At 35.8% G+C, this 20,819-nt stretch overlaps 1 protein-coding gene across 1 annotated transcript in view; it reads right to left on the bottom strand.

Annotated features, from left to right (window-relative positions):
* The window catches only part of PROS1 (protein S), a 67,260-nt gene that overhangs the window by 13,354 nt on the left and 33,087 nt on the right, over positions 1-20,819 (bottom strand). Inside the window, exons 4-10 of the mRNA XM_059392131.1 lie at positions 19,078-19,164; positions 16,380-16,502; positions 16,149-16,280; positions 12,943-13,068; positions 10,420-10,541; positions 7,167-7,282; positions 3,995-4,184 (exon numbers count right to left, since the gene is read on the bottom strand). Coding sequence (XP_059248114.1) covers positions 3,995-4,184; positions 7,167-7,282; positions 10,420-10,541; positions 12,943-13,068; positions 16,149-16,280; positions 16,380-16,502; positions 19,078-19,164 — 896 coding nt within the window. The remainder of the gene's footprint in view (positions 1-3,994; positions 4,185-7,166; positions 7,283-10,419; positions 10,542-12,942; positions 13,069-16,148; positions 16,281-16,379; positions 16,503-19,077; positions 19,165-20,819) is intronic.

Below are 20,819 nucleotides of genomic sequence, written 5' to 3'. Positions count from 1 at the left end.
AGGCCTATGAAAGCACCACTACAGGAAGGGGAAAACTATGCTCTAAAGCAAAATACTTTGGTCATGTTTACAGTTAGTCAGTACACTGTCCTTAATACAGCCAACTGGCATCATTTTACTTGAATGACTATTCCCTCCTTGAAAGATGTTGTCAGCTTCTAGAACCTCAGTCTCACTTGCATCTCCACATTCTTATCACTCCCTCTCAGCTTCCTTTGCTGGCTCCTCCTCTTCTCTCAATGTCTATTCTACACCTGAGCTCAGCACTCTACACCTTTTCCCTCTAGTCATGCAAATATGTTTCAATGGGGGTGTACTGGACCACTCTAGGGTATTTGGAAAACTTAGGGATAGGGATGGTACTTTTAGTTGTCACAATGAGTAGGACGTAGGGGATGCTGCAAAATGCTGGACACCCTGTAATATGTAGGAAAGTCATGAAAAATAAGTAATAAAATATTCAATATCCTGCAAACCCTCTGAACATCCCTACAGGATATTCTTTATGCTGAATATTCAGAAATTTTTATCTATCTTAAATTGAAGGCTAGGGGCACCTGGGTGGCTCAGTGGGTTAAGCCTTTGCCTTCGGCTCAGGTCATGATCTCAGGGTCCTGAGATCGAGTCCCACATCGGGCCCTGCATCGGGCTCTCTGCTTAGCAGGGAGCCTGCTTCCTCCTCTCTCTCTCTCTCTGCCTGCCTATTTACCTACTTGTGATCTCTGTCAAATAAATAAATCTTTTTAAAAAAATTAAAAAATAAAAAAAAATAAATTGAAGGCTGGACCTTAAAAGTATATCCAGCATCTGACCACTTCTCATCACCTACCAACACTATAGTCAGTGATGCCATCTTCTCCCCACTGAGTTACTGCAATGGTCTCATGACCCCATAATCTGTCCCATTCTTACTCTCTACTATCTAGTGTCCACAAAGCCATCATGTCGTGATACAAACTGCCTTTTAAGATACGTGCAAATTAAATCCTGTCACTTCTCATAATCATCCAAGTTCTTTCTACTTAGCATAAACTCCAAGTTCTCACTATAGTCCCCATGACCCTATCTGGTCTTGTTCCAGAGTACTTCTAACCTCATTCTCTGCCCCTCTCTCTCTCCCTTACTCACCTGCATCTACACTGACCTTTGTGTTGTTCCTCAATACAACAATCACATCCTCTTGCCTGATGCTCTGTATTTGCTATTCACATGGCACAGAATCATCTTCCCCAGAGATTTCTCATGATTTATGCCCTGGTCTCCAGTCAGATGTAATCTCATCGGGGATGGCTTTCCTGATTCCACATACACACTCATCATCACTCTCTGTTGCCTGGTTGTTTTTGTTTCTTCCTCCTAGCACTAACCACTCTCTGACGCATCAGTTTGTTCATGCAGTTTTAGGTTTATTCCTCACCCCTAGTACGCAAGCTCCATGAGACCAGTGATTTTGATTTACTCACTGTTGTAGCCTCACCACCCAAAGGAATAGCACATAAAGTGCTCAATAAATTTTCTCAATATGCTCAATAAATATTCTACTGAATGAATAAAACTGTGATCCAAGTTACAGATTTCCCACCCATATTAGAATCATACCGAAATATGATATAATAATGACTTATAATAGAGCAATATTTATTTCTATGGTTTATAATTACCATTTTAAGTACTTAATAAGTACACACATTCTATTTATCTGGATTACAGCACAATTCTACATTTTAATTGCTTATTTTTAAAGTATTTTATTTGAAATTTTAAAATTATTTAAAATCAGTGAAAAACTGCTATGAAGTGAATGGTCCAGTTTACAGATTAATTTAACTTAACTTTGTCATTTAAAATATTTACTTAAAATACATAGCTATTTGAGATAATTTCTATAGCTGCATAAATTTGTCTGAAACGGTATAGTTTATTAATAAGCCATCAAAATTATAAAATGGTAAAAACAGTATGCAGTAATTTTTTACATGAAAGATATGAAGAAAAAAATCCCATTTATACGGTGGGGGTGAACATTCATAAATTGTTAAAATATCAAATTGAGAATTTTTTTAAAAAGCCAGCATCAAATTTACCATATTAAAGTTTTTCTGTGACTTTTTTATTGTTCTTAAATTTTCCTGCCAAGTTGCATTCAGTTTATAAAGGGAAATGTTAATCAAAATATGGGCACATCATTAAATAAGTTTCTTTTAATAAGGATCATAACCATAATAAAATGTGGAGAACTGAGTAGCTGCCTTCTAACCAGCCCAAATCCTACCTTTCAAATACGGTTCATAGATAACTCATTAGTAAACACTACCTGCAACTCAAGATGTTTGCCTCACAGATAAACATTTACCTTCTTTATATATATATTCTGTATTACCTAGAATGTATCCAAGTTCTCTGTCAAACAGATAATATTTTCAATTTGTATCAATTAACCAGAAAAATTGTGTTGGCTCTATTTTGCTGAAAAGTGATCTTAGTGATTTTTAGATAGGTGATTTGGGGACATTAGGCAATAAAACGTATTCTTCAGTACACGGGAAGCACAGCTGTACGCATCAAGCTGTATGCACACACATGGAGTAAAGGAAAGCTGTAGTGGCAAAGCTATATATAGCAGAGAGAACCTCGGGAGAAGCCAGAGAACATTAGTGATTACTCTGACAACTGCATCTGATCTTGTGCAGACTGTATTCTGGTGAAAGTCCAGAATCTATGGCTGTCGCAGGACGAATAGCCCCAATTTTGGTAAAACACATCTGTCCCCAACTGTACTTTATTACTACCTGTAGTGTAACAATTTCACATCCCATTGCATTAGCACATAAGGCAACACAAGCTATTAAACTGTGAGGTACTAAGGAAGTCCAAGAGCAAGGAAAATCTCTAGCCAGAGTTCTACAACCTTGAACGCAGGAACTTAGCATTTGAAAAGGGGCTCACTAAAAGCTCATGGAATAAATGAGTGCATGAGTGAGTAAATAAAGAAATGAAGTAATTTAGTGATGATCTCACATGTCTTCTCAACATGGACCTCCTGGCAGATCCCACAGGCAGACAAAGTGTCTCTTTGGGGTACCACATTCTTTTTTTTTTTTTTAAGATGTTATTTATTTATTTGACAGACAAAGATTACAAGTAGGCAGAAAGGCAGGCAGAGAGAGAGGAGGAAGCAGGCTCCCCACTGAGCAAAGAGCCCAAAGTGGGGCTCAATCCCAGGACCCTGAGATCATGACCTGAGCTAAAGGCAGAGGCTTTAACCACTGAGCCACCCAGGTGCCCCGGGGTACCACATTCTAAGGGGAAGCTGATCTCTGAGTTATCAGCTGCTGAAAGTAGCAATGACTCCTTTGCAGAAAAGAATTCTCCCCATTAGAGACTAGGAGTAATGCCCTCATGAAAAATTCCTTTTTAGTCTCACTGTTAGGGATTATGTAAAAATGCTCATTTTAAGTACTCTACTTGGTACTACTATACTAGCTAGTGTGTACTGTTTGTACAAATTGATTATGTATCTATATTCTAATATTTAAAATTGAGTTAATTACTATATGTATTACTCTTTCTACATGTATTTCTATGTTACTATGTGTATTTCTCTTTCATTTAAAAATATGGGTGGCTATTCAGTATGGCTGTCCTTGATCAGCAGTGTCTTTGCATAAGCTGTTATGCCTGCTAAAAACCCCTAACCTATAGGAGAGACACCAACAGTAGCCACTAAAAAAGGTAAAAAGTCAAAGATAAAGTAGTCCAAGCAAGTAACTGAAAATAATTTCATACTGTTTTCAATACTATTTCAAATATTATGTGAGGTTATCATTTCTCAGACGCTGTTTCAAGGACATACAGTGCATGGGATATGCTTCATACAACATCAAATAAATCCGGCTCCATTTACATTTGGTATCAGTATAAAAATAAGTTATTAATGATGTTAAACAAAGTGTGTCAAAGTAGAGACGTTCTTTGTGAAATCTGCAAAACCTACCATATTCCAATGACCATTATTAATAACTTTGCCTCCAGATATGATTTTGGTTGTAAATTCATTCTTAAACTGAATTTCAATCTTTCCATCACGAAGTGCAATCAGGAACCAAGCTGAGTGGTCAAGAGATTCTGCATACAGGACAACACCTTCTGAATCATAGGTCCGAAAATCAAAATGGGCTGAAAATCTAAATAATGGAAAAAAGAAAGCCTTAATAGGGAAATATGGAAAGCTCAATATACTATTCCTTCTCTTATACTAGTAAACAGCAGTATATTGAGAGAGCCAACTCTTTCTTTCCTGGAATTAAAAAAAGAGTAGGGCAGAATTAGACTGTTCATGTGTTATCTCTGGTTCCATGTGTGTTTAATATCAAGTTATTATATTTTCTTGCTTATTCTTAGAGTCTTTTTCCCCCGTGAACAGATGCTTTGGTAATTTTTCATATTTTTTGCACTGCATTTGGATTGCATTTCATATTTTTTTTTGTTTTGAAGGCCCTTTTTTAAATGTTGGAATTCATGCACGTACAAATACTAGATATATTGTATCTCTCCTGGAGCTTCTTATACACTATATAATCTGACATTATGACATTAAGATTCATTTTTTTTTTTTTTTTTTGCTGTGTCCGTAAGTGATTAGTAAAAGATGTTACAATTTCATGATGGGTTTATGCATCAAAAGGCCTGTTTTCCCTGTGACTTCATATATGTCAGGAAGGAATCACTCACAGAGACATACAAGACAGTACCTAGATGGCTGCAAACATAATTAAGCCTTCATATGTGGAAAGAAAGGTAAAGTAAATACTTTAAGATGTATCTGTGAGCCTGATTTCAAAAGCTCTCCAAAACTCTAACTGTGTAAGTCACTGTACTAGAGCATATAGGAGGAGAGCTTAAAAGATGTAGTCTAGCCATGTGCTTGGGGGTATCTGAGCTCTGGCAATGACTGTTACAATTAAGACCCTAGATATATACGCAGCTATTACAAGGGAAGATGTTAGAAATGCTGGATTAAAAAATAACAGGTACTGATTAGTGCCTTAATGACACCATAATGAGAATCAGCATTAACATTTTCAAGAAACCAGCAAATCAAAATGACTGAAAAATGTGACCTCAGCAGGGAGCCTGCTTCCCCCTCTATCTCTGCCTCTTTCTCTGCCTACTTGTGACCTCTCTCTCTCTCGCTGTGTCAAATAAATTTTTAAAAATCTTAAAAAAATAAAAATAAAAATAAACAAAATGACTGAAAAAAGACAAATAGGGAATAGAAAAAATATTTGTATAACTATTAGTCACTTGAGTTAAGCTAAAATAAAAGTAATTTACACTAAAAAAGTTAGGACTTCAGATAACAGCCAAGTAAGGTAAGAAAGAATCCTTACCTCCCACTAATAGTAGTGGGGGCACCATATACAACTTCTAACTTCAAATGGAACAAAGAAAGGCTCATAAAATCAATTTTTTAATCTCTAGAATTCCAAAGAAATATTTAAAAGAGGTCATGTGGAGTAAAGTATGTTGGACAGATAACAAGGTAGTAATAATTGACTGAACTAAGATTATTTTTTTATTTTATATTCTTGGTTTAGGAAAAGGACCTCTATTCTCTTTCATAACCATTACATTTTGCTGATGCTAAACATGTATTATTCTGTCAATACCCAAATCTGTGTATGCTCAGGATCTTCCAGAAGTTGATCCTAATATGGAGGTAATCTCCCTCTCTGCAAAATCATGCTAACCCAGTAATACAAAGAATTGTGTTCTGTATCTTTCTGTCTGGAATATATCAGCAAACATTGGGGAACAATTCATTCTTTTTCTGAAATTTTGTAGAATGAAAAGGATGAGTGAATTTGTTAACTTTAGGATAGAATAAATATTTGATCATTGAAAACAGAGCTGAAGGAATTTGCAAAAAGCAGGGGAGAAAAGCAACCAAGCACTAACAATTCTTTGTGTTGCTTACTTACCAGGTGGCAGTTTATAAAAAATTCATTAAGCTATACACTTAAGGTACGTGTATATTTCTGTATATGGATATATACTTCAATAAAAAGTTTAAACTAAGTAAATAAGGAACAGATAAATATTGAAAAAAATCATTATTTGGCCTATTTGATCCAATGTTAGAGCTCAAACTATTATGAGTTGTCAGAACTGAATCTCCCTGAACATGTCTAACTATGCAAAAATTAACCTTTTTCTCTCTCAACCTCATTATTCTTTTTGCAAAGGAAATGCTGTTTCCAGTCTCCGTCACTAGACAATATTATTTGCTCTGAGATGTTAAAAGGGAAAATCGGGTCCTGGTGGATAAGAGTACTGAAGGAGCACAACTGTATCATTGAATTTGAGAATATAGTTCAAAGTTCCTTAATGATGCGATATCTATGAATTTAGTTGAATTATTTTATAAATAATCATTCATATATCTAATGAATTAAACTGTATGTAGGCATGCTTATCTAATTAAAATATTTTAAAATATGGATTCTATAAATCAGTCACAAATACACTTCCTTTCCACTTTTCCAACAAAATTCCAATTTCTTTTTTCTAGCTCCAACCATGTATGACTCTGAAAAAATTTGGTAATTAAAGTAGAATCATGACCCTAAAGTACAAGCAACTATTCTTTTCCTACAAGCAACCTAACTGTAGGAATAACAGAAACTGTACTCAGTCAATTAAAATCATGTGACATGTTTCTTTAAAATACTACCTAAGTAATCTTATGAATTTTCTTTAATAATTATGAATATAACTATATTCTAAAAGCAATACTTTGAGTACTTTCTCATTACTTAGTTTTTATAACACATATGAAGAAGAATGGAAATTTCTCAAATATATTAAATCTACTTTCCCAACTTCTTAGTACATACGTATTCACTAGAAAAGGAAGAAGGATGTATTAAGGTAAAATGATCACTGGGGAAGGTCAGCCTAGAATGACCCAAATGATTTCTAGCATGACAATAAACATGGGTGAAGGGGTAAATCAACTTTAGGGCTCCTCAAATCATCTGATTGATAATATCCCTAAATTATCCAATTGGAAATGCAATTTCATACATTTCAAACCTTTTTTGGTCACTAAACTTCTGTCCTTACCTGCTTACCTCTAGAGATTATTACTGACATTGGTACCTCACCTGGTGATTTCCGGCAAACGAAATTTTAAATATAAAGCCACGCCTACAAATTGCTCTGCCAAATAAAGTAATTCATAATTTTTGTCAAGGTTCAAAGGAAGGCACACTGGAACAGCCTGAAAAAAAGGAAACAAAACAAAGAACCAAAATGCATAGGTTATTGCTTGCTGTTTGTGTCAGGTTAGCATTCCTTTCTCTGCTTCCTAATGGTCTTGTCAAATGTGTCCTCTCTGATAAGTTAATTAAATTAAGAACACCCTTGGTAATAAAGCAACATCTTTTACTTCCTTATATAGTCCATCAGTATAACTTCTCAGAACGTGTGTTTTTAAAAAGTCTTGCTCAATGTATGTGGCTTGTATTTTTGTCCTTACTATTTCCTTTGCAAATCTCAGCCCGAAACACAACCTTTTTCTTCTAGTAACAACACATATCTCCTAATTAACTGCAGCTCTGATACTTTCTAAGAATTATATTAGAAAAAAAATTTGGAGTCAGAAATCGTGGAAAAATTAGTATACCAAGAAGTAGCACCTCATACATTCATTCATTCATTTATTAAGAAAAATTTTCTGTGGCACCTGGGTGGCTCAGTGGGTTAAAGTCTCTGCCTTCAGCTCAGGTCATGATTCCAGGGTCCTGGGATCGAGCCCCACATCAGACTCTCTGCTCAGCAGGGAGCCTGCTTCCCTTCCTCTCTCTGCCTGTCTCTCTGCCTACTTGTGATCTCTCTCTCTCTCTCTCTGTAAAATAAATAAATAAAATGCTAAAAAAAAAAAAAAAAAAAAAAAAGACAGGGCCTGTTTGCTTTTAAAAAAAGAAAAATTTTCTGAGCAAAACTGTATCATCTAGATAACGAAGGTGAGGTAGGGGAAGCTCAAGGAACTCTATTTTAGAAAGACTCCATTTCTGCTATTTTCTCGCTCAGCCCTATTTACTCGTGTTCTATATTTCACCTCCCATCTGCGTAAAAGCCAAAGAAGCTATGTTCCCACTCCAGGGAGTAGAGCGGAGCAGGAAAGTTAATAATTCTCTGAGTTCTGTCCTAGGCCCCAAATATCTGATAACATCTAAGAAGACCTGGATCCCAAACATGTTATAGGACATTAGCTTTGAACAAACCTCAGCTGACACTGGCATCAACACCCCCCACCTTCGATGATTTATAAAGTAACACCTATTACTCACCCATCGCTCGCCTTTGATCAGACCCTACGCTGGATTCCTAAAGGAACACACGCCCTGGACCTCTTTCCAATATAAATCCCTAGCCCTAAATAATGAAGAGACCCATTCTCTTTTCCTTTCCAAGTCCCCCAGACACTCTGTCTGCTATACTCTGTTATTCACACAGTAAACTCCACTTTCACTTTCCCTGGCACGAATTTGATTTCTATCCTGTGGGAAGCCAAGGAACCTCTTGGCTGTTCCTGTGGGAACTCCCTCACCCCACCTTCCCAGGTTCTCGGACGGAGCCTGCCTGCATCAAAGGAAATGCTGGAAAACCTACATGGGATAAATATAAATTAAGATACCATGTTAGTATCCAAGGAATTAACAAAAAAATGATTCAGGGTCATTAAATTTATTATCAAGGTTTTTTTTCTAAGAATAAAAGCAAACATTAAAACAGAAAGCTTTTTAGGGATAAGTTCTTGGGCACATATACGGATACTCAAGGGGGGATCTGTGTACCTGACACTGTATTAAATCAAGGTCCAGAAAAAACATCTCATTTCCTCTTAGAATTTCAATAAATCTATTCCAGGGTAGATGGTGATGTGTAACTACTACAAATACTAAAATAATAAAAGATTAAATTACAAAATAGACATCCACAGAGCACGGCATGCAATTAAGTATAGTCGAAGTTACTGCATATGCCAAATATCTCACCTTCCCTTCCCTTCCCTTCCCTAGTAGGTGGCATTTATTGAATATTACATGTTTGGACATACACAGTATAGTGCTAGTAACGGATACAGAGGTATGTGAAGACACGTGATTAAATCACCATTTAAGGTGGGTTTTTTGTTGTGTTTTATTTTGTTTTACTCTGCCTCATAATCCTGTAACATTTTACCTTCACTTGCATAAAGGAGTTCAAGAGTGGGACTAAGAATCACTAACATATGATCCTTATCCACAGAAAAAAGAGCTTCAGATGCTGATCTCTTTCTTTTTTTTTTTTTTTAAGATTCTATTTATTTATTTGACAGACAGAGATCACAAGTAGGCAAAGAGGCAGGCAGAGAGAGAGGGGGAAGCAGGCTCCCCACTGAGCAGAGAGCCCTTTGCAGGGGGGACTCGGTCTCAGGACTCTGGGATCATGACCAGAGCCGAAGGCAGAGGCTTTAACCCACTGAGCCACCCAGGCACCCCTGACCTATTTATTTCAATGAAGGAAAAACTACCCCAACATTCAATTCTTGGGTCAATTAAATCCAAGTGAATAAAAGCAAGTTTGAGAGATAAAGATGAACAAAATTGACCTCTCTGAATTTTTATGTACTTAAACCCCACTGAATTCCAATTTGAAAGTTATTTCCACCCAAGATTTTATGAGCACTCTTGCAAGTTCTGACATGCTGAAGAGCGATCCAACTTGTCAGAGTGGGAAAAAGAAAAGTACACTGAGGAAAACGTTCCTGCTAAGGTTTCTATGTAAGATGTTTTTTCTCACAAAGAGAAGTATAAGCCTCAGCTTTTCTTAATTTTTTAAATAAACATACTCATTGTATTTTGTAAACGTACAGCCTATACGGATGAACACTTTCTGAACTATGACCCTGCAATCATTTTTTTTAAACCTAGTCACTAATTATCCCCAATATTTATAGCTTACATGACCAAAATTAGTAATTGGACTGCAATTCATAGCCTGCTAGCCTATAGCAATTATTATAGAACATCTGTATTTTTCCTGGAGTGCCTGGGTGGTTCAGTCAGTTAAGCATCTGACTCTTGATTTGGACTCAAGTCATGATCTCGGGGTTCGTGAGATGGAGTCCTTGTGGGACTCCATGCTCACTGGGGAGTCTGCTTGAAATTCTCTTTCCCTCTCTCTCTATCTCTCCCATGCTCTCTCTCTGTCTCTCTCTCTCAAAATAAATAAATAAATCTTTTAAAAAATATATATCATTTCTTTAAAAAGAACATCTGTATTTTCCTGACTTATCTCAGCTATATGGAAATATGTACCCCAGTTTCTCATTTTAGAAGAGATGGTAAGTTTAGCATTGCAAAATGTTACCTCACAGCTCTTGTGATCTTGGGCAAGTTTGAATCCTTTTTTCCCATCACAATAACAAGAGAAACCTCCAGGGTAGTTGACACAAAGTTGAGCGCATATGTTCTCAGAGCATTCGTCCACGTCTGGGGTAAAAGGGAACACAGATCTTAATATCTTCCAAACGTTCAATCCAAGAGGAGTATTCCAATTTTAGCATAAGATAATCGGTGATTATAGAGGTGCCGGTAGTTAAGTCGGTTGATCATCTGACTCTATTTCAGCTCAGATAATGGTCTTGGGATCTTAAAATCAAGCCCCACACCAGGCACCACACTCAGCCCCGAGTCTGCTGAGACTTTTCACCCTCTCCCTCTACCCCTCCCCTTCTTGCACTCACTCACTCCGTATCCCAAATAAATTAAATAGATAGATAGATAGATAGATAGATAAAAGATAATCAGGATACTAGATTCTTAGTAAAAGAAATCTCTCTGCCATGAAATCACATTTCAACACTTGGCATGGAAATTTAAATGAGTGTCAAGTGTAATTTCTATCATTTACACAAGTGAAATAAATTTAATGTATAACTTTCAGTAATAAATAATTAATAAAAATATAACAACTATGCTAATTTTCCAGTTTTTAATTTGAAGGAAAAAAGACTGAGAGTCTCAAGGTAACTGTCATTTCTAACTAAATGAATTCCATTGAGACTGCCTCCCAATTATTTGCTTTGAAGAAAAGAAAGGGAGGGGTAAGGAAGGGAGAGGAGAGGAGGGGTGAAGAGAGGGGAAGAGGCAAAAAATCCCTTTTAACTGAAGGTTAATATAACCAGGTATTACATAATATCAAGAACATTCGACATTCCATAATGCAGCATTAACAGTGACAACACATTTGAGGATGTATCTTTATTTCTTATCACTTAAAAAAGAAAAACAAGCCTCACTGTGCTATTACCCCGCCTATTGTGAAATCTATACAGCCCTGTTCTTGCCCATGTTTTGAGAAAATCATCTTTGAAAAATTGTAATAACATGTTTCAGTAAATCTACTTCAGAGCTACATGAGATCCTTGATATTTCCAAAGCATGCATCCTCCAATCTTGGTAAATTTACAAGTATATAAATGCATATATTACTAGCATACAAATTCCCCCATAAAATGCCTCAAAATACTACTGAAAATTGGTGATTCCTTAGCATCAAAATTAAATTGCAGATAATTGAAGTAATATGAATATGTGTCATATATACATCTTTTTCAAAAAACCTGTGTTTTATTGAATAAAACTACAATATACATTATAAAGTTGGCTAATACCATTCTTAATATTACCATAGTAATTTCTATCTGGAGCTGTGTGAGAACAGAAATGCTGTATGGAAGAGTATTTTTTGGTGAGTGCATAAAATGTAAAACATCAAAATATCAACAGGAACAGATATATTTTTTTAAAAATTATTTTAAAATTACTATTGATGTAGGCAAATTCATAAAGATAGAAAATAAATTAAAGGTTATCTCCCAAAAAGTAGATAGAGACAGAAAATAGTTTAGAATTTGGGAGAGGAAGGAAGGGAAATTTATTGCTTAATGGTTACAGAGTTCTGTTTGGGATGATGAAAAACTTCTGGAAACAGAGAGCAGTGGCTCTGTGGCCATAACCATGTGAAAGTAATTAGAGCCCCTGAATGGTACCCTTAAGAATGGTTAAAAGGGTACATTTTATACACATAAACATAGGTATATAATAGAAATATTAGAAAAATCACTATTGATTTGATTAGTTTTAGTCATGATATTAAATTTAAAGTTTTTAAGATTTAAAGGATATGAAATAATTTCCATATATCTATGATCTTTTTTTAAGCCCCCCAATACTTCCAAGTTACATGCACACCTGGCATGTAACTCCTTTGGCCAAATGAATCCAAAGGGCTCTCCCAAATCCACAGGTGCTGACAGTACTCATCAATACTTTTTAAATTTTTAGAGCTCAGTTATCATTTCATTATGATGATATTTTTTATATGTATTTAATTACAACAGAACTATGTCGTTTCCTATTTAAGAATAAATGACGTACAGAAACATGCGCAGAAGATTACCAAAATGCTTGGTATAAAACTGAAGGTTTCTAACCTTCCATGTAACATCCATGTGATTTTTAAACTTGTCTTTCTTTTATATGTGTATGTTTTTCCTTCCAGATCGAAACTCTTTTTATCTTTTAATATTATTTAAATGATGTGAAGATATGTTTATTTTGCTTTTATCAAACATGGGAGGTCTCCAATTCATACATAGCTTAGAAGACAAACAGAGTGCTTAAGACTAAACCTAAAAACCATGCTCTTAGCTACTTTTACTCTGGAAGGAAGCCAATGATTCCCCATTTGGCCACGCTGTATATGGAGCTTGCCGTCTTAGGAAATCTTATTGTGGACATCAAACAGAACCAACGCTTCTAATCTCAAACCAAGGCTCAAACCCACCCTCTCCACCATCAACAATGATAGACACCACCACAACTCTACCTTCGCAAGCCTTTAGTACAGGATTGTATCTGTAGCCTTCAGTACATTCACATTCAAAGTCTCCTGGGATGTTCTTGCACACAGCTGTGCCACAAATGTCTGGCATTACAGAACACTCATCCACATCTATAAATGAAACCAATAGATTAAAAAAATATTTTTCCCATACCAGAGGATAATAGCAAAGAATGCTTGATTTGTGTTTCCTGCATCTAGTTTAATATATATAATGAGACAATAAAGTGGCCTGGGAATAACAAAATTTTAAGTCTATCATCACGTTTTAGTTTACTAAACATGATTTCTTCATGAAAACATATAGGGAATTTGATGGTTGCTATGTTCTTCAGAGTTATGTAAAAGGAAAGGGCTTTAGTTATTTTCTTATCAAGCTACATTACACAAATAAATGGGAGAAAAGATTCACCATATTCTTAATATATATCCCTAAATACATGTTTGTTTGTTTTTTTTTTAAGATTTTTTATTTATTTATTTGACAGAAGGGATCACAAGTAGGCAGAGAGGCAGGCAGAGAGAGAGGAGGAAGCAGGCCCCCCGCTGAGCAGAGAGCCTGATGCGGGGCTCAATCCCAGGACTCTGAGATCATGACCTGAGCCGAAGGCAGCGGCTTAACCCACTGAGCCACCCAGGCACCCCCCTAAATACATGTTTTTGAAATATGTACTCGAAAGTGGATTCATTCTGTATTATCACAAATATAAAAAATAAAAATGAGGTGACTCATCAGCCATGTTTTCCTTTGGAAATGGACAGGAGCTAAATCTGCACACTATTATTATTGACTGAAGTATTCAAGAGTGATTCAAATTTAAAAAAGAATAGAGGAAGGTCTCTAAGTATGTATAGAATTCCAATGCAAATTTTAGTGTCAAATTAATATTCAGAAATTTCAGGTGCATTTATTGTATTTATTATATTATATTAACATGTATATTACATGGTAGAGTAGGAAACAAAATACTAATTGCAACTAATCACTAGATGAAAGCATCTGTGAGAAAAAACAAGTTGCAGAAATAGTTCACTGGAGATGTAATTATTAGTGAACTTTTCTCATCTGTACTCTCTGGAGACAGACAAATTCAGAATGGAAAATATATTTTCTACTCTATAAAATTGAGAGTTTAATTTTTCCATAGACTAATAACCAAAACTTCAGACATTACTCTATTTAAAAAAGCATGAACAGAAATAACTGAATCAATTCCTGTATAAGGGAATCCTATATCATGACTGTATCAATGTCAATATCCTGGGTGTGATATTGTAGGACAGTTTTGTAAAATGTTACTACTGGGGGAAACTGAGAAGAACACATGGGATCTCTTTCTATAATTTCTTACAATGGCATGTGAATCTCCAATTACATCAAATAAAATATTCATTTAAAAAAATAGCTATAAAAGCCATATTTTAAAATAAAGTGAAAACATATGACTAAAATTATTTGGTTTGAGGCATACTGCAGAGAACTATCTAAATCATATGAGTTCAGGTTATAGCACATTGATTTTATTACCCTACACTGACATCTAATGTCTGACAAAAAGTTTTATTCTTGCATTTGTAGACAATCACTGGCAACTTGATCTCAAGCAATATCCACATCTTGGCAAAGACCCTATTGTAATAGTCATATACATATTTTTCTATCACCTAGTTCATGGATAAAGTCTGTGTAAATGAAGTATACAAGAACATATGTCATGGTCATTGGGGATATTCTTATGTATAAAAGGACTTTTTGTAATAATTTATATACATGTGTATTAACTCAATGGATAAGAATTAAATAGCTTTTAATTAAAAATATAAGTCACAACTTCTTGTTGTGAAGAAGAATACTTCTGCATTTAAGTATTTAAATTCAAGTATTTAAATGCAGAAGTATGAATGGGTATTATTTGCTTATAGAATACATATGGTATCCTGCATTATGATGGTTTTCTATAATATGTTCTAACAGTAGTGGTATTCTCAATTTCTAACCTCAAACCTCAGACCTTCAAATAGGCAGACAGGAAAGATGTATGGTCACAAATTGGTAATGGTTTAGGAGAAATTGTTAGTTAATGCAGTTCACTTTAGAGTCATTTAACTGTGCTTTAAACAATATTATAGTAAATTATACTATAATAAACACTACAGTACGGTGAGGGATAGAACATCCCTTCAATAGAATTGACTAGAGTTGAACAGGAACACTTTATGATTTAAGTTACTGTATTGTTCTACCTCATAGCCAAAAGGAGAGGCACAAAGAGGGAGGGAAGAAAGGAAGGAGGGAGCGAGGGAAGAAGACGGGGGTGAGGGAGGGAGGAGAAAATTATTTCCAATTTCTAAAGGCAAAACCTAACTCCAGGCTGGAAAATTCATTTTTAGCCATCCACACATAGCACAAATATTCGAAGTTTTAATTGTGGCAGTTAAAAGAATCAAATAGAAAGGACAATAGACAGAGGGGAAAAAGTCAAAATTGGAGGGAAACATAAGGACAATAAAAAACAAAGGAAATACACTAGTACAATGGCTTATTGAAAAGTTAAACTGACAGGGATTATTCAAATCTGAAGGAAAAAAAATAGTTATGACCGATGATGAGATCTTACATGTATAAAGAGAAAGAAAATAGTTCATCTTTCCCAAAACCACACAGGAAATAAGTTGTAAGAAGAAAGGATTATATTAGATATTTGACAGGTATATCTAACAAGGAAATATGAAATACAGTGGAAGAGGTTATTAAGGATTATGATGGATTACTCTGTATAACTGTTTATCTTATGGTATAAAGGAAATAATATTAGAATGTCTGGAAAAAATAAAAACAATGATTTTGCAAAGACTCTAGTAAGCAAGGACCTGCACTGAAACTTCACTTTATCACCTTTTCATGAAATTCTTTATTCAAACGTATACACACACACACACACAGTAACAAAACAGTAAAATACTCAATAAATAATACAATACAATAAGAAAACAATGAAAAACTCTATAAATGACAAAATAATCCATGAACATTAAACTAAAAGGCAGTCCCCGAGTATCACAAGGCTTCAAGGTGGGTAATAATGTGTATTTGTTACAAGCACTTACAACCAGAGAGTTCCAAGGATTTCCTGGGGAAATTCCACTACCTGAACTTTGGCCCCACACAGTAAATGCCTTCTTGCTCTTACCTTTGCAGTCCTTCTTATTTAAAAGCATAAAAAAACCACTTTTACAGGAACAGCGGTAACTTCCAGGTGTATTATCACATATCTGGCTGCAACCTCCATTTACATTTGAGGGATGTTTGCATTCATTTATATCTAAGAAGGGAAAAATAAATTATTTTTAAAGCAATAAGGCCTCTGGAGAACGTTCTAGGAGACCAATCCAGAGGAGTGAGGTGGGTTTAATAGACATACCATATTCACACTTGTCTCCTTGCCAACCTGGTTTACAGATGCAAGTGAATGTAGCTTGACCATCTCTGCAGCTTTTGTACCCATCTTCATTGCATGGCAGGGGACTACATTGGTCTGGAATGGCTGAAGGAGATAGACAGCTATTTAATTTTTGCCACATGCCATGGTAAAAAAAAGAACTACATACCCTTTAATAGAAATCCTGTGCATGAAGCCTGTAATCAATGAAAAAAATCGTAACTCCTTCCTTCAAATAATACTTTTTCATAGAAAAGTGAGTCCAATATTTTTTTTCCTCTATGATCATCAGCCTTGTTTCCCAAACTCCACATATGAGTGAAATCACATAGTACTTGTTTCTCTCTGACTGACCTACCTTGCTCAGCATAATACTCTCTAGCTCCATCTACATTGTCACAAATGGCAAGATTTCACTCTTTTCTAAAAAGAGAAGCAGACCAAGAAGACAGCTTTTTATTTTTTTTTTATTTTTTTTTCTCTCTTATTTCTCAGAGAGAGAAAGAGAGCGCATGCACAAGCAGGGAGAGCAGTGGGCAAGCTCCCTGCTGAGCAAGAGGCCCGATTGTGGGTCTTGATCCCAGGACCCTAGGATCATGACTGGAGCCAAAAGTAGACACTGAACCAACAGAGTCATTCAGGCGTCCCACCAGGCCAACTCTTAACTATGCAGGATGGCCTGAAGGTTGGCAGAGGGGAGGTGGGGGGAGATGAGTGAATGGGTCATGGGGATTAGGGGATGCCCTTGCTGTGACAAGCCCTGTGTGTTGTATGTAGGTGTTGAATCACTAGACTGTGCACCTGAAACTCATATTGTTTTGTATGTTGGTTAATTGAAATTTAAATAAAAATTTTTTTAAAAAGTGAGTCCATTAGATTGATCTTTATAATTATTTTATAAAAGGGAACTACTTTTATATTTGCAAGTATATACAAATATACAACATATACAGTATAAATTTATGTGTATTTTGTTATTTCTTCATATAAATTATCATATTTGATCCTTAAAACAATTCACTGTGGTAGGCAGAACAAATAAAACTAATTGGTATCAACAGAAAAAAGAATTTGGGACTTCCAATTTGGGTTGGGGGGAGGGGGTTTGGGAGAAGGGGGTGGGATTATGGTCATTGGGGAGGGTATGTGCTTTGGTGAGTGCTGTGAAGTGTGTAAACCTGGTGATTCACAGACCTGTACCCCTGGGGATAAAAATATATGTTTATAAAAAAAAAAAAAATATAAAAAAAAAAAAAAAAAAAAAAAAAAAAAGATGAAGTACATGAACTAGATTCATCTTCCTGCCTTAAATAAATACAACTCTGCTCAAAAGACATAAAATGATGGTTTCCAGACACTGGACAATAGGTAGCAGAGAACTGGTGATTCCTAGGGGAAGGCCATTTTCTTCATAAAATGTGACAGAACTTTACCACCATCTTAAATAATACGCCCAGTTGCGTATTTGTGGTCTCTCTTCCCTCACTAGACACTGCGATGGTCCCTTGGTTCCTGCACATTCCCACACTTGTTTCTCAAGCCTTCCTAGTTAACTCTGCAAATTCCTTCCAACACATTCCTGTTTGCTTAAATTAGCCAGAGGAATTTTCTGTTACATGTAAAAAAAAAAAAAAAAAGTTTTAAAACTAAACAAAACGTAATTGCCAAATTTTTCAATAAATGTTCTAAAAAAATCAAGTTTTTGAAAAGTGGCAATAAATTAAGTATTAGTTAAAATTCTAGAAGACAGGCTAATCAGCAAATTATTAAATTATTTTTATATCCGGGACACCTGGGTGGCTCAGGGCGACTAAGCATCTGCCTTTGCCTCAGGTCATGATCCCAGGGTTTGAGGGATTGAGTCCCTCATAGGGTTCCCTGCTCAGTGGGGAGCCTGCTTCTCCCTCTGCCTGTTGCTCCCCCTGCTTGTACGCTCTCTCTCTAACAAATAAATAAATAAAGTCTTTAAAAACATTACTTTCATATCCTCTGGTAAATTAAAAAATAAAGTATGTATTAAATATACATGTTCAGGCAAACTATTTTACTTGTATAATTACAACTGACTTAAAGTTAGAGAAAATTCAGATACATGAGTATTTAGATAATGCCAATGTCACATGTAAAATATTCACTAGACAGACATCCCAATTTACATGTTGCAATTTCACCCTTTTGTCTTTGACTCTCACCCAGGATATTAGAGATAAATAATCTACCAGAGTTATCACTAGGCGCTATATGAACTTCAGAGGGAGAAGGCTAATGTGATATTTTAATTTTTCATATTTATATGACTGGTGCCAAAACTTAGAAGAATAAGCATGGCTGCACTTTATACATGATCATGCAACGACATCCAAAATAAAGCTGTCAGGAATAAAATTCTGAAGTTGAGGACCTAAAGCTTAGCAAACAAGGAACACTGTTCAACTTAAACATCAGATGGAATATTTATTTGGAGTAAAATAGCAGCATTTACATTTGGGGAAAAAAAAAACAAAACACATTCTTTCAAACGATTTTGAGAATATCTCCTTGCCGGGACACAACTCTTCTAGAGCTCATTTGTTGATTTTAAACATTAGTTATATTTACATGGTATATTTTATTTACTTGAAGGGTTTTGCTTTGCTTTATTTATTTATTCATTTTTTAAATAGATGGTAGAGGTGTTTACCAGTGACACAGCTCCGCAGATCAGGGTGAGCTTCGGTGGACTGACGTGCAGCAGTGAACAACCCAGCTCGGAAAGAGCCAAGACAACCTGTAAGTACAAGCAAATGTAGTCTTTTTAGAGTAGATACATTTACTTCCTCTGAAATCATGGTGGAGGTAGAAATTATCCAAAGTGATAGAATATTTATCTTCCTGGGGATTGACAGTATTTGGCATTCAAAATGTCATCCCTGAATGTTTCTGTCCACATTTTTAAAAATTTAAATATTCTACAAGCAAGATTGCAGTAAATACAGAATCATGAAAAAAAGTTTATGGAAACTTCTTTTTGGAGAAGAATCTTAAAGCAAGAGATGAAAAAGATCTTAGATTAACAGAAAAATTTACTGGCAAATAAATCTATGTTCTTCACTCTGCAGCAGAAACCTAGAGTTACCCTCATATCCGTAGGCCAGAGTCTAATTTAAAAGTGTCTAGGGGCGCCTGGGTGGCTCAGTGGGTTAAGCCTCTGCCTTCGGCTCAGGTCATGATCTCACGGTCCCGGGATCGAGCCCCACATTGGGCTCTCTGCTCAGAAGCAGACCTGTTTCCCCTCCCTCTCTACCTTCTTGTGATCTCTCGCTCTGTCAAGTAAATAAATTTAAAAAATCTTTAGAAGTGTCTATAATTAAGTCAATAGATTAAGTTAGTGTTTCTGGCTGCTGCAGGCAACTTCTAATTCTCTCAGTGTTGTATAGAGACTAAGATAATAATATTTGTATAATGCCTCAATATTATAAAGTAGGTTTACTTCATTTAATTTCTCACTATAACTCTGTGAAATTAGATCTAGCAATCTGGCAGCAAAAACAGCTGAAGTAACAGATAAATACTTACATACTTTTAAGTAGGAGACATTTAGTGTCAACAACAATTCTTTATAGTCTCTGAAGACAACATTATTTTTATCTGTATCTATATCTATTTATCATTTCATTGTACAGCTAATCATAATTTTACTAGTTACCGTAACTTATTACTAAAGAAATGGTATTTTGATTACCTTTTGCTGAGTAACAACCCCCAAAATTAGAACCTCAAGTAATCCCTCCATTTTGTTCACAATCTGTGGGTCAAATATTAGAAAGGGTTTAGCTGGGCTGGTTTGTCTCTGTTACACATAGAGTCAGCCAGGGCCACTGAGACTGGAAGATCCACCTCTCAGATGGCTTTTCTTTCTTTCTTTCTTTCTTTCTTTTTTTAAGATTTTATTTATTTGAGAGAGAGAGAGAGCATGAGAGAGAGCATGAAAGGGGAGTAGGTCAGAGGGAGAAGCAGACTCCCCATGGAGCTGGGAGCCCAATGCAGGGCTCAATCCCGAGACTCTAGGATCATGACCTGAGCCAAAGGCAGTTGCCTAACCAACTGAGCCACCCAAGCACCCTGAGATGGCTTTTCACTCACATGGCTGACATTTCTCTCTTCCCATGTGTTCATAATTCAGGACTTCTCAATGTGGTTCAGTTTCGTTTAGCATGCTGGTCCTAAAGTGGCTCTTATTTCATGGCAGTTGGCTTCCAGGAGGAAGAAAGCAGATACTTCCAGACCAATGAAGAGGCATTTTGTCACCTCTAGAGTCTACTGATCAAGGCTGTCCCAGGGTACATCCAAATTCAGGGAGCAAGGAGGCACTATGTTTATGATCACTCCATGCTGCTGCATATAAGTTATTGCTTCTAATTTTTTGCTTGCTAAACTTTACTC

This window comes from Mustela nigripes, chromosome 2 (genome assembly GCF_022355385.1).
Source record: "Mustela nigripes isolate SB6536 chromosome 2, MUSNIG.SB6536, whole genome shotgun sequence".
NCBI classification, from domain to species: Eukaryota; Metazoa; Chordata; class Mammalia; order Carnivora; family Mustelidae; genus Mustela; species Mustela nigripes.
The sequence above is the reverse complement of the archived record's forward strand: the minus strand, read 5'-3'. Positions and strand labels throughout refer to the sequence as shown.